Genomic DNA, 27,604 nt, shown 5'->3' with positions numbered 1-27,604 from the left:
AATACATCACGCAGTCCTAGACACTTGGGAAGTGTTCGACTTGGGATTTTGTGACACGAAATCCAGCATGTCTATCTTGTTTGCTGTGTCGTAAAATAATAATAATAATAATAATAATAATAATAATAATAATAATAATACATCACACAGTCCTAGACACTTGGGAAGAGTTCGACTTGTGATTTTGTGACACGAAATCCAGCATGTCTATCTTGTTTGCTGTGTCATAAAATGATAATAATAATAATAATAATAATAATAATAACAATAATAACACTAATAATAGATGTCTGTTTCCATCCCTCTCGGGACCCAAAGCGGCTGAGAAGGTCTGAACATGAGGGAAACAAGAGAGCAGGTGGATCCTAGAGACACAACGGGGCGGACAGAGGAAGGGACCCCACTGGGGAGACCTCCAAGCCCGTGAGGCGTCCCGTGGAGACCCGTCTTGGGCGGAGAGGATTCTGGGAGTTGTAGTCCCCCCTCCTTCCCTCACAGCCCGAGGCAGGCCGGGCCCTCCGCCTCCCCCCCGGGCACCCCAGCGAGAGCGAGCCTCCCTCCCTGCCTCCCTCCCTCTCCCCACAGACCTCTCTCTCTCTCTCTCTCTCTCTCTCGGCCTCTCCGTCCTCTTCCCTCCGCCGCCTTCCTTCCCGCCTCACGAACACAGACCAGGCCTGAGGCGAGCCGGCCGCCATCTTCTCCTTCGTCCTCCTTCCTCGGAGCCCGCCCTCGCCCCTCCCTCCCTCCCATTGGCTGAGCCCGGGATGCCCCGCCCACCGGAGGCCCCCCATTGGCCGCGTCCCGCTCAGCCCTCCTTTGATTGACGGGCCTTGTGTGGGCCTATTGAGGCCTGTGAAGCCACGGACTGGGAGTTGTAGTTCGCCCTCAACCGGGGACACTGGGACCCCCACCCAGGATGGGCCCGGACCGCCCTCGGCACACGGAGCCCCCAAGGTTGCATTTACGTTGCATTTCCTTTATCTTTCAATGTTTTTATTTTATTAATGGAATTTATCCCATTTTGTTGTCGAAGGCTTTCATGGCCGGGATCACAGGGTTGTTGTCTGTCTTTCGGGCTGTGTGGCCATGTTCCAGAAGCATTCTCTCCTGACGTTTCGCCCACATCTATGGCAGGCATCCTCACAACCTCTGTGGGCGAAACGTCAGGAGAGAATGCTTCTGGAACATGACCACACAGCCCGAAAGACAGACAACAACCCTTATCCAATTTTGTATTTCTCTCTCATTATGATGACCGTCACCCCGGCTTTCAAATTGATTTGAACCCGCAGCGGAGAGTTCCGCAGATCCATCACCAAAAGGAACGGAGCGGGACCGCAGCAGACTATTATTAAAAGATCTTTTTTTCTCACTTTCCCCTTCCCTGAACTATGTAACAAACCCCCCAATAAAAGTAGCATTTATTTTAACAGTAACACTCTCTACCTGGTTATTTTGTGTCTTTCCCTGACTCCTTCTTTGCACGCAATCCCTCTCTCTCTCTCTCTCTAACCCGTCCGTCCTTTTAACTCTGGCTGAGGCTCCTCCGCCATAGGTTAATACGGCAGGCGATACAAATTGGCTCATATCTTTATCAAAATTACCCCTAGCACGCTCCTCTTTTAGTACTAACCCTTCCTAAGGCTCCTGACTCAAGGACCACCAGCGGAACCAAAATCTGTCCAGTTCTCGGCACCTCATCAGCTGACTGTCAAACGGAACCGACGGCTCTTTTCAAGCCAGACTGCTCTCTTCCAGCCTTATCCCGGACTTTCCTCTCTCCGCGACCCGCGGGATGGTTTTAGGAGATCCCTGGTCCCTTTCTGTGAACTGGGGATGGGGGATCGCTCTCCCGCTGGGGAGACATAGTTCTCCAAGGACCTTCACCCTCTCTACAGCTGCCAGGAGGGTGCCTGGACGGGCGCCCTCCACGTTTCATTCATACCTTCATAATTTTATGAATGAGAGGGACACTCTTCCCAGACCTACCCCTGAACTTATGAAATCCTATATTTCCAAAGACTGCAACCCACATGTGCCTCTTCCCCATGCCATCTCTATGAATTCCTTCCACCACAGATGAACTCTTTTCCCAATGTATCCGTGAATTTTCATATTCTATGTACCTGGACACCCTCATGAATCACTGTTGTATGAATTTCTAATCGTTGGGCTAACTTCATGAATTGTGAAATCATGCTGCTAAAACTCCACTTTTATGAATTTCCATATTGGGTTCCCCAGATGTTGTGAACTTCGTTCTTATCAAATGTTTTCAATTGTTTATATCATTCATGATTCCCCTTCATGCAATGTAACCCACCTTTATGGATTCTCCCTTATTTCCTCGAAATCTATCTATCTGCCTATATGTATTTGTACACTTTGGGATCCCCGGAAAATATGTATTTTTCCCAGCAGGGTTTATATTCCAACTTTATTTTATTTTTCATTTTATTTCATATAATTGTCAAATCATGAAATCAAATAGGAAATATTTTGAACTCAACATGAACCCCAGATCCTATGACCCAGGCTTCCCTTCCCAAAAACAAAAGGATAATCCGCCACCGCTTAACCCAATCAAATTCAGATTGCATGGACAATATAGGGCCTGAGTCGCCAAATTCCTAAAGGTGATTCGCCCCCAAGGCAAACATTGTCATATCTCCTCCAAAAGGAAATCCAGGACACCTCAGGAAGGCGCCCTGCAGAGTTTGTCAATTATGGCCCATCACCACCCCAAGGCATATCTGAAATCTGTATACGTGACAGGAACCCTTGATTGCTGTCATTAATCCCTTTAGAAATCGGCCGGGCAGGAATTAATCCGATCTTTCCTGGTCAGTCACTTCATTGTTTCAGTGACTCCCGCCTTCTCCTCCCTGATTGGCTCGAGTGGGGACAAAAAGCAGCTCCCTATTGGGCCAACAGAGCAAGGCGGGAAACGAAAACCCGCCTCGTTCAACCTTCTAGCCTACCAGCGATCAGATGGGCGGGGGAGTGGGGCGGGAAATTCAAAGGGCTGTCAGACTGAAACTTTGTATAAATATGGCTTTATTTTGGTTATGTGGTACCCTAGTAGACTGAATGATCACTACTAGAGTCCTTTTCAGCTGAATCGCTCAATAAAGACTCCTTGGCGGATTTTCCTTCAACTTTGGCGGACCTTCTTCATTTCGGCTTCAGGTTGTATTGCGGCTCATATTTTCCTATTGGCTCCGCCAAGGTCCGTTCCCTCAGGACCGGGTCGGGACTCTCCTTAAGGGCCCGATCCCCCGAAACGCGGTCGACAACAAGGTGGCCCTACCTGGAGGAATCCTCCACCTTGTGTGACTGTGGAGCTGAACAAACAACCCCGCATATGTATGCTTGCCCACAATGCCCTGCCTTATGCACGGAGGAGGAGTTGTTCAAAGCCACGGACAATGCGGTCGCTGTTGCCCACTTTTGGTCTAAAACTATTTAGCTGCTTGTGATTTCCTTTATTTTATCACTTTTAAATTTATTTATTATGCAATGCTTTTGACAAGAAATAAATAAGGCAGCTGAGGGGTCCAAGAGAACCAAGAGGGACACCCTCCCCCCGCCTAGTTCCCTCTGCTCCTCCCCTCCTCCCCACACGAGGAGCGAAAAAGACTCACCGGGATATGGACCCAACCAGGTGACATTTCAGCTTCCTAATACATGGGAGCTCGTGTCCCACTCCCTTGTGACCTGAGCCCCACACCACACACCCTGCCCCTATCTAATAAAAAGCGGTGGCCGGGGGTGGTTTTTTTGTGCAACAAGGAAAAGGGGTGCTCACTGCTCGGGTCTCACTGCCCCGCCATTGGGAAGGCCGAAGTCTTTCCTCTGGGACCACTTCACGGTCCATTCCCAACAGTCTTCCTTGGCTGTGTGCAGGCACTGCGGGATGCACATTAGCAGGGGTAAAGACCTCAGGCATTTGTCCACCACTGGCTTGCGGTACCACATGAAGAGACATCATCCTTCAATTCCCTTGGGAGGGGGATCCCTTAGCCCCGCAAGCAGCACCCTGAGCTCTCCTTCTTCTCCGTTACGGTCTGCTGGGAGAGGGTCTCAATTAACCTTGGACAATTGGGGCCATTCCATTGGAAGGAAGAGAACAGGGGGAACGGCACCCACCGTTGAGCAGATCACTCAGCGTCTGGGAGAGATGCTGGCTCTCGACCACCATCCCTTCAGAATGATAGAGCAAGAAGGCTTTGTGCGGTTCGTGGAACTGCTGTGTCCGCAATACAAAATCCCATCGCGACAAACCTTTTCAAGGACAGTGATACCAGTGATCCTGAGCGTGCCTTGGACCTTGGCAAGAAGATCCGACCAGTCCGTCCTCCAGGAAATAATGCCCAGTGGCTGCTCACTGGAGGGAAGGATATTAGAAGCAAAGCTGAAGTATTTTGGCCACATCATGAGGAGACAGGAAAGCTTGGAAAAGATCACGATGGTGAGGAAAATGGAAGGAAAAAGGAAGAGAGGCCGAACAAGGGCGAGATGGATGGACGGTGTCCTTGAAGTGACTGGCTTGACCTTGAAGGAACTGGGGGCGGTGATGGCCGACAGGGAGCTCTGGCCTGGACTGGTCCATGAGGTCACGAAGAGTCAGAGACGACTAAACGACTGAGCAGCAGCAGAGGGATCAGTGAGGTGCTTTTAGAGACCAAATTTGGTTTTAACACTTTTCATGTAACATTTATTGATAATCACATCAGAATCGTATCAAAATCACATCTAGAGAGAGCTCTCACCCACACGCACATGCATACATCCATACTCACACACACAGACCCTGTCCGGAAGAGGTGATCAGGTTCTCCCGACAGGTGTGGACGCTCCGTAGCCGCAGTTCTGAAAAAGCGAGCTGAATCTTTGAGGCATTTGATTTAGTCCTTCTTTCGGGGAACGTGCTGTTCCTTCCATTCTTATGGCATGCTTTCAAAACATTCTCCATCTCAGGCTGTAGGACTTATGGGTCCCACCTGCACACTTTATTTTCCATTGTTATTCGGATACGCCTTACTGGGCCCTCGTTCCGTCTTGCCAGGTGAGAGACGCCTTGTTGATTCCTCGCTTCATGTTGTGATCCCCATCTCATGCCATCTCCGGACACAAAGCGCTGGCACAGAGCACATGACCATGGGCCAAAAGGGAGGACAGGACATACGAACCAGCCATAAAACTCATTAGACCCGACCAATCTTGGTAATTACAGGCCAATCTCTAACCTTCCATTCTTGGGCAAGGTCTTGGAGCGGGTGGTTGCCTCTCAGTTCCAGGGATTCTTGGAAGATACTGATTTTCTGGACTACTCGCAGTCTGGCTTCAGACCTGGTTACAGTACCGAGACGGCTTTGGTCGCCTTGGTGGATGACCTCCACAGAGAACTGGACAGGGGGAGTGTGACCCTGCTGGTTCTCTTGGACATCTCAGCGGCTTTCGATACCATCGACCATGGTATCCTTCTGGGGCGGCTCTCTGGGATGGGCCTTGGGGGTACTGCACTCCAGTGGCTCCAGTCCTTCCTGGAGGTCTGTTCCCAGTTGGTGAAGCTGGGGGACACCTGCTCGGACCCCTGGCCATTGACCTGTGGGGTCCCGCAAGGTTCCATTCTGTCCCCCATGCTTTTTAACATCTACATGAAACTGCTGGAGAGGTCATCCGGAGTTTTGGAGTACGTTGCCATCTCTACGCGGATGACACCCAACTCTACTACTCTTTTCCACCTAAATCCAAGGAAGCCCCTCGGATTCTGGACCAGTGTCTGGCCGCTGTAATGGCCTGGATGAGGGTGAACAAGCTGAGACTTAATCCCGACAAGACAGAAGTCCTCCAGGTCAGTCGTACGTCCGATCGGGGTATTGGGTGGCAACCTGTGCTTGACGGGGTCGCACTCCCCCTGAAGGCGCAGGTCCGTAGCTTGGGGGTCCTCCTGGATTCGGGGCTGACACTTGAGGCTCAGGTGTCGGCCGTGGCCGGGAGGGCCTTTGCACAACTAAAACATGTGCGCCAGCTGCGACCGTACCTCGAGAAGTCTGATCTGACCATGATGGTCCATGCCTTAGTTACCTCTAGACTGGACTATTGCAATGCGCTCTACGTGGGGCTGCCTTTGAAGATGGCCCGGAAATTACAACTAGTACAGCGTTCGGCAGCCAGGCTTCTAACTGGAACGAATTACAGGGCGCGTTCAACGCCTCTGTTTAAGGAGCTCCACTGGCTGCCATTTACTTTTCGGGCCCAATTCAAGGTGCAGGTTATCACCTACAAAGCCCTAAACGGTTTGGGACCCACCTACCTTAGAGACCGCATCTCCCCCTACGAACCTGCACGTTCTCTTCGCTCGTCGGGGGAGGCCCTTCTCTCGCTCCCACCACCCTCGCAGTCGCGGTTGGTGGGGACGAGAGAGAGGGCCTTCTCCGTCGTGGCCCCCCGGATTTGGAACTCGCTCCCTAGAGAGATCAGGCAGGCCCCTATCCTCCTCTCCTTCCGGAAGAGCTTAAAAACCTGGCTCTTTCAAAAGGCCTTTGACATTTAATTGTTGTTGGATTGACCTGTCTGCCCATTCTATAATTGCCCCATCCCTGATGCCTTACCATTATTACACTGCACTTTATTGTCCATTTTAAGTGTGAAATTACCTCTCTCCATTTTGGTATTTTCTGCACTTTGCCCGGGATCTATGAATTTAGTCCCCTGATTTTAATTGCATGATTCATGTTCATTTTAATGATTGTTTTTACTGATGTTGATGTTTTTATTGGGTTAATTGTGTTATGGCTTTGTGATTGATATTTGATTGTTGTATCGGGCAAGGCCCCATGTGAGCTGCCCCGAGTCCCTTTGGGGAGGGGTATAAAAATAAAGTTATTATTATTATTATTTTTATTATTATTATTAATTGCCCCGAGGTGGGGAAAAGGGACTCTGGAATGTGGGAATGGGCAACCTCCAGGCGCCAGGACTCCAGGGTGATTTGATACTGTAGCTTAGCCTATATATACGGGCAGTAGAGCAGACTCATATTCCGAACAATAATGCCGTAGGTATCTCCAGCCCTTGTGTGTACTCTTTAAAAGAAGACTAACCCACACCACACAGTTGGAGCTGACAAGCCTTACACCCAACTGGATACAATTCAAGCCTTGGACAACTCATCAGAACCCAACTCATCAGAATCCAACTCAACTCAATGGAACCCAAGACAACTCAACCGAACCCAAATGAATACAACTCAAATCTTGGACAACTCAACGGAACCCAACTCAAGTCAAGTGAACCCAACTTGACTCAAATGAACCCAACTCAACTCATCAGAATCTGATGCCATGATCCCCATCTCATGCCATCTCCGGACACAGAGCACTGACGGAGAGCACATGGCCATGGGCCAAAAGGGAGGACAGGACACATGAACCAGCCATAAAACCCAATTGCCCTGAGGTGGGGGGAAAGGGACTCTAGAGTGATTGATGGTACGGTAAAGGTAAAGGTTTCCCCTGACGTTAAGTCCAGTCGTGTCCGACTCTGGGGGTTGGTGCTCATCTCCATTTCTAAGCTGAAGAGCCGGCATTGTCTGTAGATACCTCCAAGGTCATATGGCTGGCATGACTGCATGGAACACCACTACTTTCCCGCCGGAGCGGTACCTATTGATCTACTCACATTTGCATGTTTTCGAACTGCTAGGTTGGCAGAAGCTGGAGCTAACAGCGGGCGCTCACTTTGCTCCCTGCATTTGAACCTGGGACCTTTCGGTCTGCAAGTTCAGCAGCTCAGCGCTTTAACACACTGAGCCACCGGAGGCTCCTGATGATACTGTAGCTAGGCCTATATACACGGGCAGTGGAGCAGACTCTTGTATTCTGAACATTAAAGCCGTATGGGATCTTCAGCCCTTGTGTGCCTGGGCTCTCTTTCAAAGAAGACGAACCCACACCAACACAGTTGGAGCTGACAAGCCTGACAATTTGCTCTAAATCCCTTACTCTCTCTAGCTTCTGCCTGCACCAGCCTGGAGGAAGGAGAGAGAGAGGACCAACCCGCAGGCATTTTGGGGGAAGAAGCAGGCTCCGAAGGAGGAGAGGGGGCAGGATCTCACACTCCCTTGAGTGCAGCTCCCCCCCCCCCCCCGATCCAAGTGGGTCACACCAGCCCCGGGGGGCAAGAGGCTAGCTCCGGCCTTCCAGCGGCCACTCCGTCTCCTCAGGCCATCTCCCCCGGCCTTTCTGCGGCAGCCCCTTCCTCCCATCCCGTTGGAGCCGACAAGCCTCACTCTTCACCGCCCAAGTCCGTCCCATGTCACACTTTGCGTGAACTCCGTTTTCTTTTGAGGCCCGTTTCTTCTTTCTTCACAAGCACCCACACAAACACACTCCCGTTTCTTACACACACGCCCTGGATACATCAATACTACTTTATTGTATCACATGTCTGATTCAGTGTCAATTCTATGTATATAATCAGTTTAATATAGTTATATGTAGCGGAAAAGCGAACCGCTCACAGATTTAAATACCGGGAACTTTGTCAAAGCGCTATGGATCCAATCTGAGCCCAACAGAGTTTAAAACAAGTACCTTTATTATACTGCAGTATAGACGGATGGACAAATCAAAGGTGACCGCCGTGAAGAACATTGGAAATGAAGCTCAATATATAATGCCCTTGTTTACAACTAAGAAGTTCCTCATTTCTTTGGAGCAGTACAGAGTGTTGCAAGCGTGCTTCCTTTATCATAAACAACATTGGTAGAAAAACATGTTGTTCACTTATGTTCCAGTAAGTAGCTTAACCACATTAACCACAAGATGTTCCGGAAACATAGTGGCGACATACGGACACTTGCCTCTCCTCTGGAAGAAGGCAGGTTGCATCTTTAATAGAATAAGTTGAAGCAGACACCTTAATAATGCATAATTAAAAGCAATCAGAAATAGAATAGAAATAGAAAAGAAATGCAGGCCCTTTGGCTCATCAACCCTCTCAATAGAGTCAACATACATCACAGTTCACAATTGCGTTTCTAAGTATTGCAATTTGTTTTCAAATACAGAAAATCGATCAGTCCCTCCTTGTAGCCCTCACCTTACTATTGGGTGCATCAATAGATGTAAACATGCTGCTGCCGCTTTGGGTGAATATCCGTTGATTTCATCACACCAGTGACGTTCTGTCGGGCTGCTTCCTTCTGCGGCCACGCTCTGACGTTCTCCATCAACCTCTTGGATCCTAACAAAACCTTTCTTACTTCTTTCCTCATAACTCTCCAAATGTTTCTTCACCTGCTGATTCGTTTTTACTAGTATATTTAATTTTTCCCAATTAATTCCTTATCTTATATTTATGGATAACTTTTTAAACTTCAAGTCTATTTCACTGTCTCCATTCTCCATCACGTACACCAAATTCCCAGTTTCATCATCTTGAACAAAAGTTATGTTACATTTACATTTCAACCGAATGTTTGTTTATCGGGTTCTATTATATTTCCATCAGACCATAACATTAGCTGAACAGTAGTAACACAAAGTCATCCCATTCCTGTATCTTGTGTGAATGTATCACATCTTCCATGTTTATAGCACACGTGGTCCTATCTGTGTGAGGTGTGGTGAGCACACATAATCTGCTTCCCGTGCTTCCCATTGTTTTATATCCATTGTGGTGTTTCCTTTATAAATCTTTGTATCTGAGCACAATATCATCATCATCATTTAACTATTTATTAATTGCCCTCCATCCACGATGCTCTAGGCGATTTACAAGATAAAATTGTAAAGGATAAAAATATATACATACAAATATTGATAAAATTAACATAGATTAAAAGCTCTAGTAAAGAGCCAGGTCTTGAGTGCGAGGGTCAAAGGCCCCAACTCACGCATGGCTCTCATATGGGGCGGCAAGGCATCCCATAAGGCAGGGGCAGAAATAGAAAAAGCTCTGCGTCTGGTCCTTTCCAAGTGCACTTCTCTAGGACCCGGTACATAAAGTAAGTCTCAGTGGGATGGTCATTGCGACCTCCGATGATGGGAGAAGGAGAGACGGTCCCTAAGATACGATGGGCCCTGGCCGTAAAGAGTTTTAAAAGTCAGGACTAGCATTTTATATAGACCACGGTAATCAGCTGGAAGCCAATGCAGATGCTGCAGCACTGGTGTGATGTGGCATTTCATGGGTGTTCTTGTGAGTAGCCTGCCTGCCGCATTCTGAACAATACGAGCTTTCGGGTCGTGGACATCGGAAGGCCAACATACAGGGCGTTGCAATAGTCCAGCCTAGACGTGACCGTGGCATGGATGACCGTTGCCAGTGCCTCATCAGATAGATAGGGTGCCAGTTGCCTCGCTTGTCGTAGGTGGGAAAAGGCCTGTTTGCTGGCAGCAGCGACCTGAGCTTCCATTGTCAGCTGTGAATCCAAAACGACACCCAGGCTCTTAACGGTAGGCGAAGGAGATAGGGCAGCACCATCGAAGGTGGGTAGCAAGTGGGTCAGACCAGTCGAGCGGCCATGCCAGAGAATCTCGGTCTTCGCCGGGTTCACCTTCAGTCTACTAGCACGTAGCCAGTTCGACAGAGCCTCCAGACATAAGGGGAAATTGTCTTACTTGACATTAAAGAAGGCATACAGAATATCCCATTGACTACTACAAGGGTTGTTGTTGTGTCACAAACCATTATCTAAATTGTGTCATGTTTTCTACTCACTCATCTCACAGACCTCACTCTTCCCTGAACACTCGGCAGCCAAAGAACAGGAAACCTTTGGGTTCAGAAGAAAACAAGTTGACGGTTTCAGCAGTTTTGTCCCTTATAAATCCCCCTCTTTATGGCAAAAAATAAAAATAAAAATCAAAAAAGAGAGATTAAAAGCAACATTACAAAAAAGGCAGAAATTGTATATAATGCTTCAACTACACATGAAACTAACTACTTCTGTCAGTCTGGCTTCAGGCCTGGTTACAGTACCGAGACGGCTTGGGTGGCCTTGGTGGATGACCTCCGCAGGGAGCTGGACAGGGGGAGTGTGACTCTGCTGGTTCTCTTGGACATCTCAGCGGCTTTCGATACCATCGACCATGGTATCCTTCTGGGCCGGCTCTCTGGGATGGGCCTTGGGGGTACTGCAGGGCCTTTCTGGAGGGCCGTTCCCAGTTGGTGAAGCTGGGGGACACCTGCTCGGACCCCTGGCCATTGACCTGTGGGGTCCCGCAAGGTTCTATTCTGTCCCCCATGCTTTTTAACATCTACATGAAACCGCTGGGAGAGGTTATCCAGAGTTTTGGAGTACAGTGCCATCTCTACGCCATCTCTACTACTCTTTTCCACCTAAATCCAAGGAAGCCCCTCGGATTCTGGACCAGTGTCTGGCCGCTGTGTTGGCCTGGATGAGGGTGAACAAGCTGAGACTTAATCCCGACAAGACAGAGGTCCTCCAGGTCAGTCGTACGTCCGATCGGGGTATTGGGTGGCAACCTGTGCTTGACGGGGTCGCACTCCCCCTGAAGGCGCAGGTCTGCAGTTTGGGGATCCTCCTGGATTCGGGGCTGACGCTTGAGGCTCAGGTGTCGGCCGTGGCCGGGAGGGCCTTTGCACAATTAAAACTTGTGCGCCAGTTGCGACCGTACCTCGAGAAGTCTGATCTGACCATGATGGTCCATGCCTTAGTTACCTCTAGACTGGACTATTGCTATGCGCTCTACGTGGGGCTGCCTTAGAAGATGGCCCGGAAATTACAACTAGTACAGCGTTCGGCAGCCAGGCTTCTAACCGGAGCAAATTACAGGGCGCGTTCAACGCCTCTGTTTAAGGAGCTTCACTGGCTGCCATTTACTTTCAGGGCTCAATTCAAGGTGCAGGTTATCACCTACAAAGCCCTAAACGGTTTGGGACCCACCTACCTTAGAGACTGCATCTCCCCCTACTAACCCGCACGTTCTCTTCACTCGTCGGGGGAGGCCCTTCTCTCGCTCCCACCACCCTCGCAGTCGCGGTTGGTGGGGACGAGAGAGAGGGCCTTCTCCGTCGTGGCCCCATGGCTTTGGAACTCGCTCCCTAGAGAGATCAGGCAGGCCCCTACCCTCCTCTCCTTCCGTAGGAGCTTAAAAACCTGGCTCTTTCAAAAGGCATTGATACTTTGGTGTTGGACTGATCTATCTGCCCATTTTATAATAGCCCCATTCTCGAGGTGTTGCCAATGCTATATTGCACTTTGTCCATTTCAACTGTGAAATTACCTTCCCCATTTCGGCCCATGTTGCACTTTGCCTGAGTTCTATGAATTAGTCTCCAGTGTTAATATTGTATGTTTTATGTTGATTTTAACAATTGTTTTTACTGTAATTGATGTTTTTATTGGATAACTGTTTTTTTGCTGTGTTTTGATACAGTAGAGTCTCACTTATCCAACAGAAACGGGCTGGCAGAATGTTGGATAAGCGAATAGGTTGGATAATAAGGAGGCATTAAGGAAAAGCCTATTAAACATCAAATTAGGTTATGATTTTACAAATGAAGCACCAAAACATCATGTTAGACAACAAATTTGGCAGAAAAAGTAGTTCAATACGCAGTAATGCTATGTAGTAATTACTGTATTTATGAATTTAGCACCAAAATATCACGATATATTGAAAACATTGACTCCAAAAATGCGTTGGATAATCCAGAATGTTGGATAAGCGAGTGTTGGATAAGTGAGACTCTACTGTATTTGATTGTTTTATCGGGCAAGGCCCCATGTAAGCCGCCCTGAGTCCCTTCGGGGAGATGGGGCGGGGTATAAAAATAAAGTTGTTATTATTATTATTATTATTATTATTATTATTATTATTATTATTATTATTATTATTACATGAGATACAAAACTAAATCAGAAACAAACAGACCTGCGAAACAGTTACCTTCATACAGCTGAACTAACAGACAGGGATACATGCCTAAAGGCCTAATTCTATCTGTTAATTTTTATCTCTCATTATTCTATTCCCTTTAGATAATATAATTACTTCCAGAATGGAACATACAGAGTTCCCTCACTACTTCGCTCTTTGTGGATTCGCTGTTTTGCGGTTTTTCAATAAATTCTAAAAGACGACTATAAATAATACTAAATTACAATGTACAGCCTAAGGAAGGGAGGAAGGAGAAGCCAAAGGGAGAGAAAAGGAGCCCAAGCGGCAACAAGAGGAGAAGGAGGCGATTTATCAACACATGATTTCTTGATAAAGACTTAAAATAGTGTATAACTACTAAAATAATGTAGAAATATATAGCATCTCTACTTCGTGGATTTTCACTTATTGTGGGTGGTCCTGGAACCTAACCCCCGGGATAAGTGAGGGAACACTGTATTTTTAGTTCAATCTTTCTACAATACACCACATGTGATGAAATGTCCCAACTTTGAGCTTGCATTTCCAAAATTTGCAAGTTGCTTTTGTACATGTTAGAATGACACTCTGGTGTCAATTAACAGGGTGAATTCTCTGAATTCTATGATGTCTATGTATAATGTTATTCTGTGAAAAGCTCTGTCCACACTCCATGCATTTCTATGGTTTCCCCCCAGTGTGAGTTCTTTGATGTAAACGTAGACCTGAACTCTGCGTGAAGCTCTTACCACACACCCGGCATGTATAGGGTTTCTCCCGTGTGAATCCTTTGATGTTTACGTAGATATCCACTATGATTGAAGGTATGCCCACACTCCAGGCATTTATAGGGTCTCTCCCCAGTTGTGAGTCCTTTGATGTGAACGTAGACTTGAACTCTGAATGAAGCTCTGTCCTCACTCCAGGCATTTATAGGGTTTCTCCCCAGTGTGAGTTCCTTGATGTGTATGTAAGTTTCCCTTCTGAATGAAGCTCTGTCCACACTCCAGGCAGTTATAGGGTTTCTCCCCAGTGTGAATCCTTTGATGTGAACGTAGACCTGAACTATGAGCAAAGCTCTGTCCACACTCCAGGCATTTATATGGTTTCTCCCCAGTGTGAGTTCTTTGATGTGAACGTAGTCCTGAACTACAAACAAAGCTCTGTCCACACTCCAGGCATTTATAGGGTTTTTCCTCGGTGTGACTTCTTTGATGTCTATGTAAGCTTCCCTTCCGAGTGAAGCTCTGTGCACACTCCAGGCATTTATAGGGTTTTTCCCCAGTGTGAGTTCTTTGATGTGAACGTAGTCCTGAACTACAAACAAAGCTCTGTCCACACTCCAGGCATTTATAGGGTTTCTCCCCAGTGTGACTCCTTTGATGTCTATGTAAGCTTCCCTTCCGAGCAAAGCTCTGTCCACACTCCAGGCAGTTATAGGGTTCCTCCCCAGTGTGAGTTCTTTGATGTGAACGTAGTCCTGAACTACAAACAAAGCTCTGTCCACACTCCAGGCATTTATATGGTTTCTCCCCAGTGTGAGTCCATTGATGTGAACGTAATCCTGAACTACAAGTATAGCTTTGTCCACACTCCAGGCATTTATAGGGTTTCTCCCCAGTGTGAGTTCTTTGATGTGAACGTAGATTTGAACTACGAGCAAAGCTCTGTCCACACTCCAGGCAGTTATAGGGTTTCTCCCAGGTGTGAGTTCTTTGATGTCTATGTAAGTGTCCCTTCTGAGCAAAGCTTTGTCCACACTCCAGGCAGTTATAGGGTTTCTCCCCAGTGTGAGTCCTTTGATGTGAACGTAATCCTGAACTACAAGTATAGCTTTGTCCACACTCCAGGCATTTATAGGGTTTCTCCCCAGTGTGAGTTCTTTGATGTAAACGTAGTCCTGAACTACGAGTATAGCTCTGTCCACACTCCAGGCATTTATAGGGTTTCTCCCCAGTGTGAGTTCCTTGATGTGAACGTAGTCCTGAACTACGAGCAAAGCTCTGTCCACACTCCAGGCAGTTATAGGGTTTCTCCCCAGTGTGAGTTCTTTGATGTGAATGTAGATTTGAACTAAAAGCAAATCTCTGTCCACACTCCAGGCAGTTATAGGGTTTCTCCCCAGTGTGAGTCCTTTGATGTGAATCTAAGTGTCCCTTTTGAGTAAAGCTCTGTCCACACTCCAGGCAGTTATAGGGTTTCTCCCCAGTGTGAGTTCTTTGATGTGAATGTAGACTTCCATTATGAGCAAAGCTCTGTCCACACTCCGGGCATTTAAAAGGTTTCTCCCCAGTGTGAGTCCTTTGATGTGAACGTAGAACTGAACTCTCAGTGAAGCTCTGTCCACACTCCGGGCATTTAAAAGGTTTCTCCCCAGTGTGAGTCCTTTGATGTGAACGTAGACCTGAACTCCCAGTGAAGCTCTGTCCACACTCCGGGCATTTAAAAGGTTTCTCCCCAGTGTGAGTCCTTAGATGTGAATATAGGCCTGAACTATGAGTGAAGCTCTTTTCACACTCCGGGCATTTAAAAGGTTTCTCCCCAGTGTGAGTCCTTTCATGCAGTAGCAGATTGCTCCTCCAACTGAAGCTCTTTCCACACTCAAGGCATGTATAGGGTTTCTCCTCCATGTCGACAGTTTTGTGATATGCACACGTGAGTGTTCCCTTTTTCTTTCTGATCAAAATTGAGTTCCACAAGATTGGCACCTAGAGAGGATTTCTTCTTCCCACAGGATTTCTTTCATTATTGCCCTTTGGTTTCCAAATTCCTCAATCTCCACTAGATATTGATATTTTCTTTTTATGCCCGTGGTGACTTCATAGGGTCTTCATTTCCCTGATCAAGAAAGAAGAGCAAAAGGTTAAACATGAACCTGCAAACTTCCTTTATTTCCAAGATGATCCTCTTTTCCATTCAGTGCTTGTGTTGAAAATTGAACTACCCAGAAATGGAGATATGAAGGGTCTCAAGGACACACAGAAACAAGCAAAGGTGATCACAGATTTATGAACTATAAGGGATGGATTCAGAAGGAAAGAAGGGAGGGAGGATGAAAATAATGAGTGATTGATGGAAGGAAAGAGGGATGGATGGAAGAAAAAGGGACCTTCGTACAATACTAAAGAACCACATTGGTTTTGTTGGCTTGACCTAAACATGGCTAAAGAAACACAAGGCAGACAGTCAAACAGACCATAGACAGGACGTCATTCACTCTGAATAATGGGTTTCCTTGAATTACCAGCATAAGTTAAATCTTAAGAGGCACAATGATCCCTTTCCTGATGATTTCATGAATTTCAGGTTCCCTTTCAGGCCACAAGGGATCCCAGGTCCGTCTCCTGTGCATCCCAAATTGGACCTCTGCTGCCACCACATTTCCTACATCTCTCAAAGGAACCCCAAATTCCCAAAGACGTTGCCTTCCTGCCTGGCAAATTCAACACCCCATTTAGGCATGCTGAGATGTCCACAGAACTGGTCTCGCCTGGACTAAGTCCCCGTTGGGCTGTTCACTCCCTTGGTTGAGCCGCAGGACGGCATGCAAATTCACAGGCACAGCGCAGTCGGGAAATCCTCCTTCCTGCCCAGCCCTTTCCACCCTGTCCATTTCCGCCTCTATTTCCTGCCCTCTGTTGTGGGGAAAGGCTTTTCAGGAGGTGAAGGCGATTGAGAGAAACACGGGTTATGTGCACAGGGTTGTAGGAACGTGTCTGCCGTAATCTAAGCCATTAAATCCCAACCTGGGGAAGAACGGCACCCACTCTGTCCATTCCTGTCCTGGAAGATGCCTCACAAATGACTTACTGAGCATGAGCAAAACAGAGGGAAAAGGGAGGGAGCAGATAATTCAATTGCCCCCTCCCCCGGCATTAAATAAAAGTATGAGCCTCAATATTTGGCCAACCAAAAGGAAATCTTGAGAAAAACAGAGGCTGTGGGGAAAAAAGGCTGCCTGGATACTTTTCGGAGGATGCCTCCAAGGGCCCGTCCAGACAGTCCCTTCATCCCAGGAGCTTCCGTAGTAAACAGTAGGGTGGCCAGACACCGTTCCCTGTAAACCCAAAAGCAACCGCTAGAAAAGGCAAAAAACGTGAGATTTCCAGGTGTGGGAATATCGTGGTTTTTGCCAAATATCCAGATCTTTGCATGTCTGCATGTCCCTGGAATCGGAAATCACAGGATTTTTGAACTGGGTTTGTTCCCGGGTTTTAGATGCTTGTTCATGATTGGTTGGTTCCTAAAAGGAAGGTGACACTCGAGTAAGAAGGCAAAAACTTTGGCCAGGGAAGAGGAACTTCACCCTTCACCTGTTTAATGAAGGTTGTGGCCGAAAAATCGAGTTCCTGGGGTGCAACAAGTACCTTCACAGTAAGCAGTACACAATGACACAGGAGCAGACACTTTCAAACCAGGAACAGAATGCCATCATTACTATAATTACTCACACTTTGTTGTATGCCATCGGTGAAGACAGGTTTTGTAGTGTACTTGCGCCAGGGAACAACATGATGATATTGCCAGGCTATACATGTTGGTTCCTCATTGGGTGTGTGCTGACAACATGGGTAACGTAAATGACAAATGCTTACTACGGGCTGTTGGGACAGGGACGTGCTGGAGAGGAATGTAAATATATAGAGACAAGGTCATGCAGGTGGCTAATAGGGAAAGTCATGTGGAACCTAGGAACAGCGCCCTGTTGTTCGATGCCACAAGTACACAACCAAATCTGTCTGGACAGATGGCCAGGCAGCCAGGCTGTAAAAGTAGAAGATAAGGACAAACTTCTGTTCCTGGCTTACAATTGCCTGTTCCTGTTTTATTGTGCAGTGCTGACTTGGGCAAGGTGGCCCTGCCCCATTAGGTTTGTTTGTGTGGCAAATACTTCATGAAACGTTTGGAGGGCAGTTTCTCTGGCCAGGACAAAGAACGGAACTGTTGCAGTGATCCGCATATCTGAATCTCTGCAAATCTGCATCTTGCCATTTTAAAAAAAAAACCCGCTGAGGTTTCAGGCAGAAGTCCTGCAGCAACCATTTTGGGAGCCTCTAACTCTCGGAACAAAGCAGCAAGTCTGGACAATGGAGGCAGAAATCCCAGGACCAACAGGTCTGTATGTGGACCTCTTCTGAAGTTCTGGGATCTTTTGCCCCTGTTTAAAACCCGTGATTTAGTGCTGTCTGGAAGCGCCCCAAGTGGCCTCTACAAGGTCCAAAATGCTGTTCTCTGCTTCTGAAAGGCTTCCCTGACCTGGGACACACCTACCATGTAGAACAAACACAAACTGAGTCCAACCTCAGCTGCCATAGATCAATACTATAGAATTTTTGGGAGTTGCCATTCAATAAGGCATCAGCTGTCATGGATCACTCTATCTTCGAAGGAAGCCTTAGGAGTGACCATGCCATCAAAGAGCTGTGAACAAGAAGCTGTTAATGATGACCATCTGGGTGATCAAGGGTGGGAGAGGGAAGGTAACCATAATGGTTGTTATGGAGACAGCAGTTAGGTTCCATGGGAATGTGTAAACAATGAGGCGGTGAAAGGAAACAGGGAAGAGATATAACCTGGTGCATTAGGGTTAGAGCTTAGAAGCAACTTTCTTTCTGACATTAAGCCCTGTCTCTTCGAAAGGCTCTTTCTCTACCAACAATGAGAGGTGTGTAGCAGCAGGATGTCAGAGACTGGACACCTAGCGAGGCCTTAGAGACAACCCCGCAGGAGTTCTCCCCCTGTGGGACTGCAGCTCTCATGGCTGCCCTAGCACTCGACCCGTCATTTCTGGGAGAAGACCCAGAAGAGTCACTAAATTTGGGAGAGAATAGAGGACCACAGAGTTTGACCCAGTATTCTGTGGGCCAAGGAGTCCCAGGTCTCTAGAGGAATGGATCATCTTAGCGGGGAGAGTGGAGCATGACAAAGAGCAAGTGAGACAAGGAGCCAGGGATGGCGTCATCAGGAGAAACACCGCAATTGTCAGGATGCAAAAAGCCAACTGACCTTTTCACATCCGACCAGAGCAAAGGGGCGGGGGGGGGGGGGGAGAGCCGGAAGAGGAAGACCATTTGTTTGGAAAGACTGATTTATGACCTGCTCTGGGTTTCAAACATGGGAAAGAACTGTTGACGGGAAGGTGTGAATGGTAAGGGGGAAACGTGGGAGAGGGAGGGAAGAAGCATCTTGATATACTGGGGGGGCTGGCGGAAAAGGGACAGTGTAAGCTTTGTGATCATCTTGGCAAGGCGGATTCAATAAAGTTTCCATAGCCCCAGCTGTGTGAGCCTACCTTTGTGTCCTACACCTTCCAAGGACTGACAGCAATAGCCTTGGGAGGAGGAGGTCCACAGAATCCTCCACAAGGATGGTTGAGCAGCCAGGAAAGAAAAGGACAACGGGATCCTTGTTTCCCATGCGGGAAGGAAAGCCGTCGAGCAGCAGAGTGCTGGAGGGAGCCACATCGGCCCAGGGAGAGAAAGGACAGTCCCGACAGGCCCCACCAGCTAGAATGGGGAAGGACAAAGCCCACGGCCCTACACAGAGAGAGTGAGCACAGGGACCCATGCACCGACTGGGACAGCAAGGACTCCCTCCTGCTGGGAAACGAGAATGATCTGCTCTAAGGAATGCTCGACAGCAGATGTCAGCCACCAGGAGCATCATGCCAGCAGTGAGTCTGAACTGCAAGACCAGAAGAATACCCGACAAAATGGAGAAAGCTGCGATGCAAGATGGCATGGAGGTTCTGGCAGCTAAAAGTGAGAAACACCTGAACCATGAATTTGTACAATTAAAAAATTACTTTTTCGAATAACTGGGCCAACGCTGGGGACCCAAGCTAGTAATATACTGTATATATAATTATACAATCTATATATGCAGAAATGCTTGACCACTCCAACAACTATCATGTCAGACTACACAGAGAAGCCATTGAAATCCACAAGCATGTGGACAACTTCAACAGAAAGGAGGAAACCATGAAATTCAACAAAATCTGGCTACCAGTATTAAAAAACTCAAAACTCAGAACAGTAAATGGGAAGCAACACTCTGAGGGCAGAGGAGCCCCAAGGACGGCTAATGACTCTGAACAGGGGATGCCCCCCAGGCAAGAGACAAACCTTTCCAATGCTAATTAGGGTGATTAATTGCAACATTAATGCTGGCTTCCAACTGACAAAGGACTCTTGTCACACCCTGGACTCTCCACAGATATATATTTACCTTCCTTGCCTAGTTTATCCATGCCTCACAACCTCTGAGGATGCCTGCCATAGATGTGGGCGAAACATCAGGAGAGAATACTTCTGGAACATGGCCACACACCCCGAAAGACATACAACAACCCTATATATGCATAACCTGGCGCATATTATATAATACGAGCTTGGGGACGAAGAAATCCTCCAAATGACCAAGGATCTGCCTTCCCACCCGGCTCATTCAAACCCACACTGAGGCTTGTTGGGATGTTCCCAAAATGAGTCCATGCTGAACGAAGTTCCATTCAGGCCATTCATTCCCTCAGTCGAACAGCGAGGAAAGAGCAAGGCGAGGAGATAAGCCAGTCCCGTCCGCCCCTCCTGTCAATCAAAACATGACCTGTAAGTTTGGACAGGCAAAAGGAAATCAAGAGGGAACTGGAAGTTGTGCAAAGAAAGGAAAGGTCTTCCCGGGATGCCTTTGGGAGGGAAGAGGCCTTCAAGGAGTCTCCAAAAGGCCTACATGGTTTCCTTTGATTCTGTAAGGCTTCCCTGATTTGGGCCACTAATGCAGCGTGACTCCATTTTAACTGCTCACTGAGACCAAATTCCTGGGAGTTGTAGTTTAAGAAGGCAAGAGCTTTCTGTGGCAGAGACATTTAGACACCACATGAAGCTACAGCTCCCAGGATTCTGCAGCACTGAGTCCCAGTAGTCAGTACAGTAGAGTCTGGCTCATCCAACATAATGGAGTCCCTGGGTAGATCAGGCGCGGGTCAACTTGGGCCCTCCCTCCAGGTACTTAAGTGGCTGAGGGGGAACAGGAAAGGTCCTGAAGCTGTTAGCAATGGTGGTTAGCAACTTTCTACCAAGTTACACTGTAATGTACACCGCCGGGAGGGGTGAGACGTGGTCGGCAAAGGTCGGAAGCTGTGCCCAACGGGAAAGGTCTCCGCCGGCCGCGTCTCTTCCCTCCCGGTGAGCACTCTGTGTGCGGAAAGGCCCACTGCATTGTTCACATCTGGAGAAAGGACGAATGGGAGACCCACTAATTAAATAATAGATGAAATGCAGACTTTTAAACCCCAGTGAAGATTGGAGGTCAACAAAATCCCCTTCTCTGTCTTTTCCCTTCTTTCCATCCCATGTTCTACCTTATACCCCGAGAAAAAAAAATCACCTTCACCCAGGTGGTAGTTGTCCCTACTCTTATCCAGGACCCTTTCCTGTCCCTGATATTCTCATTTTATAACACTGTAATAAATATTTTTGTCAATTAAAATTATATTTTAAAATGCTAATATAATAGTGGTGCAGGAGACACGCCTTAAACAACAGGCCAGGAAATACTTTTAACCAAAAAGAGTGGGAGAAGAATTGGTTTCAGCAGGAACTTCCAAAAGAAATGGCCTGTTATTGTATATCCTCAAATTCTGGCAACCTCAAATGGTTAAGATAAAAAAAAGATTTCTAATGGCAATGATAAAATTACAAACAAAGAAAACACTTGTCAATATTTATGCTTCTAACTATGCAAAAGCTTCTTTCTTTGAAACTTTTTGGAAAGAGATGGAGGATATTGACTGCAACTCTATTGTGGATTTCAATATGGATTTTGAAAAACTATAAAGCCAATTCAAGAGAATCAAGGAAAAATGCTTCTGGATTAGGGTAGAAAAACTGTCAATCATAGATCTCTGGAGGTTCTTACACCCAGAAGAAAAGAACGAAACCTTCTTCTCTGATAGAGAGACACAAGTCATACTCAAGAATTGATATTATTTGGATCACTAAATATTAAGTAAATCTTCATTCAAAAGCGCAAATCCAGTCAAGTATAATTTCAGGCCACTGTCCAACTACAATAGAAACCGCAATCCCAAGAAAGGGATCTGCAAGTTCAGCAGCTCAGAGGTTTAATCCGCTGCGCCACTGGGGGAGGGGAACCTTTACGTTTACCTAAATAAATAAATAAATAACAATAAGGGAGGAGGAAGGAAGGGAAGGAAGAATGGAGTGAGGTGGGAAGGAAGGAACAAGGAAGTGATTGGGAATTGGAAAATATAGATATTGACAACCCTAATAACAACTTTATTTTTATATCCCACCACAATCTCTCTCCCCGAAGGGACTCGGGGCAGCTTGCATGGAGACCAAGCCCAGCATAAACAAGGCCTCCAGGTCATTTTTATGAGCATCCTCAGGTCTTTTATCAAGCCATGTTTTATTTTTAATGTAATTTTATTATGTTTTATCAATTTGTTTTATTACAATGTTTGTACCACTTGGGCTTGGCCCTGTGTAAGCTGCCCCAAGTCCCTTCAGGGAGATGGAGGCGGGATATAAAAATAAAGTTGGTGTTGTTGTTATTATTATTATAACACAATTAAAAACATATAACAAATAAACAATACAATGAGAACAACTGAAACAAGAAAAAGAAAAACATCATAAAAGTACATAATCAACTGACATCAACCGACCAGTTGCAGTACATTACAATATAGTGATAATGCTGATATTGTGCTATGCTAATATATTATAGTATATACGTACAATATAATGTAATACAATATAATACTACACTATTATAATTGTATATTACCTATTACATGTAATGTTGCAGTATAGTACAATATAGAAATAGATAATGCTGATCTTGTGCTATGCTAATAATCTATTGTCCTGTATGTACATACCATTGCTAAGCCGCTGTGAGTCCCCTTCGGGGTGAGAAGGGCGGGATAGAAATGCAGTAAACAATAAACACATAAACAAACAAGTCCAAAGGGAGGGGGAGGGGGAGGGGGGGCCTTGGCGGCCATTGAGGCCTCGTTTCTTCCGGGAGGGAGGCAGGCCCCGCCCCCTCCCCTCCCCTCCCCAAAGAGAGACCCAGAGACACGCAATCCAGACAGAATATCAATATCAATACCAACCTCTCTCTCTCTCTCTCTCTCTTTTCGCGGCTCTAGAGGAAGCGCCTCAGAAAACAATGGCGGCGAGAGAGGCTCTGCGCAGGCCCAGCCAGGAAGAAGCCCCGCCCCTCGCCCCCCCATTGGCCGAGTCCGTGACGCCCCGCCCACGAGCGGGCCCCTATTGGCTCCGGCCTTGATGGACGGGTGACAAGGACGGGCGAGAAAGAAGGCGGCTTCTGAGGGCAGGATGGAGGCCCCGCCCCCTCTTCGCCGAAGGGAGTGACGTCAGGGCGTGGGCGGGGCGTGGCGAGGGTTCATTCCGTCCCGAAGGGGGCGGGGCTTCTCCCTTTGAGAGACGGGAGGGAGGGGCGGGGCCTCGGCCTGGCAGGGGAAGGGAGGGGCCTCATTGCTTTGTTTACCTTGAGCCAGAGGTATGCGGCTTCATGTCTAACCTTTTGCTTCTTCTTTCTTGACCAGGACGTGAGAGTTCTCTGGAGCCACCCCTGCCGTGATGGGAAACGAACCAGCTTCTAGTCGATATTAAGGCATTTGGAAACCAAAGTGCAGGAAGGAAACCAGTCCTCTAGGAAAAAGGATTCCTCTCAAGGGGCTGATCCTGCAGAATTCCTACATTCACTTTGGATTATAGAGTAGAACCATAGAGTCGGAAGAGACTGCATGAGGCACCCAGTCCAGGCCTCTGCCGTGCAGGAAAAGCGCAAAGTACCCCTGACAGATGAGCATCTGGCCTCTGGTTAAAGGATTCCAAAGGAGCCTCCACTGCATTTTGAGGCAGAGAGTTCCACCGCTGAACAGCTCTTACAGTCAGGAAGTTCTTCTTAATGTTCAGATGGAATCTACTTTCCTGTAATTTGAACCCACTGCTGTGAGTAATCAGAAAGGGAAAAACAAGAATCAAGTGTCCTTATTGGAATTACATGTACATAACACTACTGACATGGAGAAGAAAGCATATAAATGTATTGAATGTGGAAAGAGCTTTAGTTATAGTTCAACTCTACAAACACATCAAAGGACTCACACTGGGGAGAAACCCTTTACATGCCTGGAGTGTGGCCAGAGCTTCACTCATAGTTCATATCTACGTAAACATCACAGGATTCACATTGGGGAGAAACCCTATAAATGCCTTGAGTGTGGACAGAGTTTTACTCGGAAGGGAAGCTTACAAACACATCAAAGAACTCACACTGGTGAGAAACCCTATAAATGCCTGGAGTGTGGACAGAGCTTCACTCATACTTCAGGCCTACGTTCACATCAAAGGACTCACACTGGGGAGAAACCCTATAAATGCCTGGAGTGTGAACAGAGCTTCACTCAGAGTTCAGGCCTACGTTCACATCAAAGGACTCACACTGGGGAGAAACCCTATAAATGCCTAGAGTGTGGACAGAGCTTCTCTCAGAGTTCAGGCCTACGTTCACATCAAAGGACTCACACTGGGGAGAAACCCTATAAATGCCTGGAGTGTGAACAGAGCTTCACTGATCGTTCAGTCTTACGTAGACATCAAAGGATTCACACTGGGGAGAAACCCTATACATGCCTGGAGTGTGGACAGAGCTTCACTCTTAGTTCAGGCCTACGTTCACATCAAAGGATTCACACTGGGGAGAAACCCTATAACTGCCTGGAGTGTGGACAGAGCTTTACTCAGAAGGGAAACTTACATTCACATCAAAGGACTCACACTGGGGAGAAACAATATAAATGCTTGGAGTGTGGACAGAGCTTCACTCATAGTTCAGGCCTACGTAGACATCAAAGGACTCACACTGGGGAGAAACCCTATAACTGCCTGGAGTGTGGACAGAGCTTTACTCAGAAGGGAAACTTACATTCACATCAAAGGACTCACACTGGGGAGAAACCCTATAACTGCCTGGAGTGTGGACAGAGCTTTACTCAGAAGGGAAACTTACATTCACATCAAAGGACTCACAAAGGGGAGAAACCCTATAACTGCCTGGAGTGTGGACAGAGCTTTACTCAGAAGGGAAACTTACATTCACATCAAAGGACTCACACTGGGGAGAAACCCTATACATGCCTTGAGTGTGGACAGAGCTTCACTCATAATTCAAATCTACACTCACATCGAAGGACTCACACTGGGGAGAAACCATAGAAATGCATGGAGTGTGGACAGAGCTTTTCACGGAATAAGGTAATACAGTACAGTCTCACTAATCCAAGATAAACGGGCCGGCAGAAGCTTGGATAAGCGAATATCTTGGATAATAAGGAGGGATTAAGGAAAAGCCCATTAAACATCAAATTAGGTTATGAATTTACAAATTAAGCACCAAAACATTATGTTATACAACAAGTTTGACAGAAAAAGTAGTTCAGTACATAGTAATGTAATTACTGTATTTACGAATTTAGCACCAAAATATCACGATATATTGAAAACATTGACAACAAAAGTGGCTTGGATGATCCAGAGGCTTGGATAAGCGAGGCTTGGATAAGTGAGAGTCTACTGTACATCATAGAATCATAAGAATTTGCTCAGAGTGGAACTTTACGTTCCCATCAAAGAATTCACACTGGGGAGAAACCGTAGAAATGCATGGAGTGTGGACAGAGCTTTTCTTGGAATAAGGTTATACATAGACATCATAGAATTCAACCTGGAGAGAATGGTGTTAATTGACCCCAGAGTGTCATTCTAACATGTACAAAAGCAACTCTTGCACATTTTGGAAATTCAAGCTCATTTCATCACATGTGGTGTATTGTAGGAAGATTGAACTAAAATATGTTCCATTCTGGAAGTAAACAAGGTTACATGAAACTAGAGTTTTATATGCTGAGAATGTTGGATGATCAATTAGAATGAAAACATGGATAGTTACTGCGAGATACTCAAGTAAGAATTGACAAGTAAGAAGGAATGTTTTATTCCAAAGCAAAAACAATGGCTTATGAAGACCTGCAAATTAGCCACAACGAACAAACTGACAATAACATGGGCAAATGTCAGTTGTAATAGCTATTAATTGGAAGTGTGTTATCACAAATAGAAGTGTTGTTATATTATATTATCGAAAGGGAGTAGAATAATGAGAGATAGAAATTAACAGATAGAATGAGGCTTTTAGGCACGTATCCCTGTCTGTTTGTTAGTTCAGTTGTGTGTCTATGTAGGTCACTGTTTTGCTAGTGTGTTAGTTTTGTATCTCATGTAGTAGTTAGTTTCATGTTCAGTTGAAGCATTATAAATTATTTCTGCCTTCCTTGTATTGTTACTTTTAATTTTTAATTTTCAAAAAATAGGGTGATTTATAAGGGTCAAAACGGCTGAAACTGGAGGGGTGGGTCGAAATGGCTGACTTATCGATTTTCTGTATTTGAAAACAAATTGTAATGCTTAGAACCGCTATTATGAATTGTGATGCATGTTAACTATATAACTATATACAATTGATTATAGACATATAATTGACACTGAATCAGACATGTATACAATAAATTAGTCTTGATGTATCAAGGGTGTGTGTGTGTGTGTGTAAGGAACGGGAGTGTTTGTGTGGGTGCTTGTGAAGAACAGAAGAAACAGGCCTCAAAAGAAAATGGAGTCCACGCAAAGTCTGACATGGGATGGACTTGGCGGGTGAAGCAAGGGATCAGCAAGGCGTCTCTCACCTGGCAAGACGGAACGAGGGTCCAGGAAGGCCTATCCGAATAACCACGGGCAATGAAGTGTGCAGCTGGCACCCCATACGTCATGCAGCCTGAGACTGAGCATGTTTTGAAACCAGGCCGTAAGAACAGAAGGAACTGAAAGAAGGACGAAACTTTAGGCCAGGGGTCCTCAAACTTTTGAAGTGGAGGGCCGGTTGACGGTCCTTCAGACTATTGGGGGGGCTGGACTATGATGAAATAGTCCAAAATTAGGATTGTTGTTGTTGTGTGCCTTCAAGTCATTTCAGACTTAGGACAACCCCAAGTCTAAAGCTTAGGACAGGGGCCAGGTCAATGACCTTGGGGGCCGCATCTGGCCCACGGGCCTTCGTTTGGGGACCCCTGCTTTAGACTATCAAATGCAGGGGCCTCAAAGATCCAGCACGCTTTCCGGAACCACCAAGACCACGTCTGTCGGGAGAACGTGATCACCTCTTCCGAGCAGGGCCTGTGCATGAGAATATGGATGTATGGACCTGCGTGTGGGTGAGAGCTCTCTCGGGATGTGATTTTGATATGATTGTGATGTGATTATCAATAAATGTTACAATGCAAGTGTTAAAACCAAATTTGGTCTCTGAGCCTCATTGATCCATCACAATTCCCTAAGCACTCTGCATCCATCAAAAGAACAGGAACCCTTTTGGTTCATAACGGACCAAGAGGTGTCATCCATAAATAAGATAAGATACAATAGAATAAGTAATACTTACCCAATGCTCCCATGAAAACATGCCCACAGATGGCACCAAATTCCAAAGCTCTGGATGAGCTCACCCAGCGGTTTCATGTCGTTGTCCAATAACATGGGGGAAGGAATCGAGCCTTGCGGCACCCCACAAGCCAAAGGCCAAAGGTCCGAGCAGGTGTC

General features: G+C 46.6%; 3 protein-coding genes across 7 annotated transcripts in view; 1 reads left to right on the top strand and 2 right to left on the bottom strand.

Annotated features, from left to right (window-relative positions):
• LOC134294633 (zinc finger protein 850-like) overlaps positions 1–725 on the bottom strand; it is a 64,005-nt gene extending 63,280 nt beyond the window's left edge. The window contains exon 1 of the mRNA XM_062966219.1: positions 588–725. The gene's annotated coding sequence lies outside the window, so the exon portion shown is untranslated. The remainder of the gene's footprint in view (positions 1–587) is intronic.
• Positions 1–27,604, top strand: part of LOC134294628 (zinc finger protein 135-like) — a 188,194-nt gene that overhangs the window by 144,155 nt on the left and 16,435 nt on the right. The window contains exons 2-3 of one of the 5 annotated variants that reach the window (XM_062966212.1): positions 15,722–15,890; positions 16,215–19,393. In XM_062966212.1, coding sequence (XP_062822282.1) covers positions 15,722–15,890; positions 16,215–16,427 — 382 coding nt within the window. In that variant the 3' untranslated portion in view covers positions 16,428–19,393. Of the gene's footprint in view, positions 1–727; positions 955–15,721; positions 19,394–23,496; positions 27,303–27,604 lie in introns of those variants that run through there. The other 4 variants (XR_010001415.1, XM_062966210.1, XM_062966211.1 and 1 more) reach the window with 4 other exon arrangements.
• Positions 8,584–23,095, bottom strand: LOC134294617 (zinc finger protein 160-like). Its single transcript, XM_062966187.1, has 2 exons — positions 23,041–23,095; positions 8,584–15,734 (listed from the first exon to the last, which is right to left on the bottom strand). Exon 2 carries the CDS (start codon positions 15,524–15,526, stop codon positions 13,814–13,816), a length of 1,713 nt encoding a protein of 570 aa, XP_062822257.1. The 5' UTR covers positions 15,527–15,734; positions 23,041–23,095; the 3' UTR covers positions 8,584–13,813.

The sequence above is a fragment of the Anolis carolinensis genome, unplaced genomic scaffold (assembly GCF_035594765.1).
Source record: "Anolis carolinensis isolate JA03-04 unplaced genomic scaffold, rAnoCar3.1.pri scaffold_18, whole genome shotgun sequence".
Classification (NCBI taxonomy): domain Eukaryota; kingdom Metazoa; phylum Chordata; class Lepidosauria; order Squamata; family Dactyloidae; genus Anolis; species Anolis carolinensis.
Note: the sequence above shows the minus strand (reverse complement) of the source record. Positions and strands in the feature narration are given on the sequence as shown.

Coding starts and splice junctions, on each gene's coding strand:
- LOC134294617 (XM_062966187.1), bottom strand. CDS start 15,526: ATGGAGGAGAAACCCTATACATGCCTTGAGTGTGGAAAGAGCTTCAGT.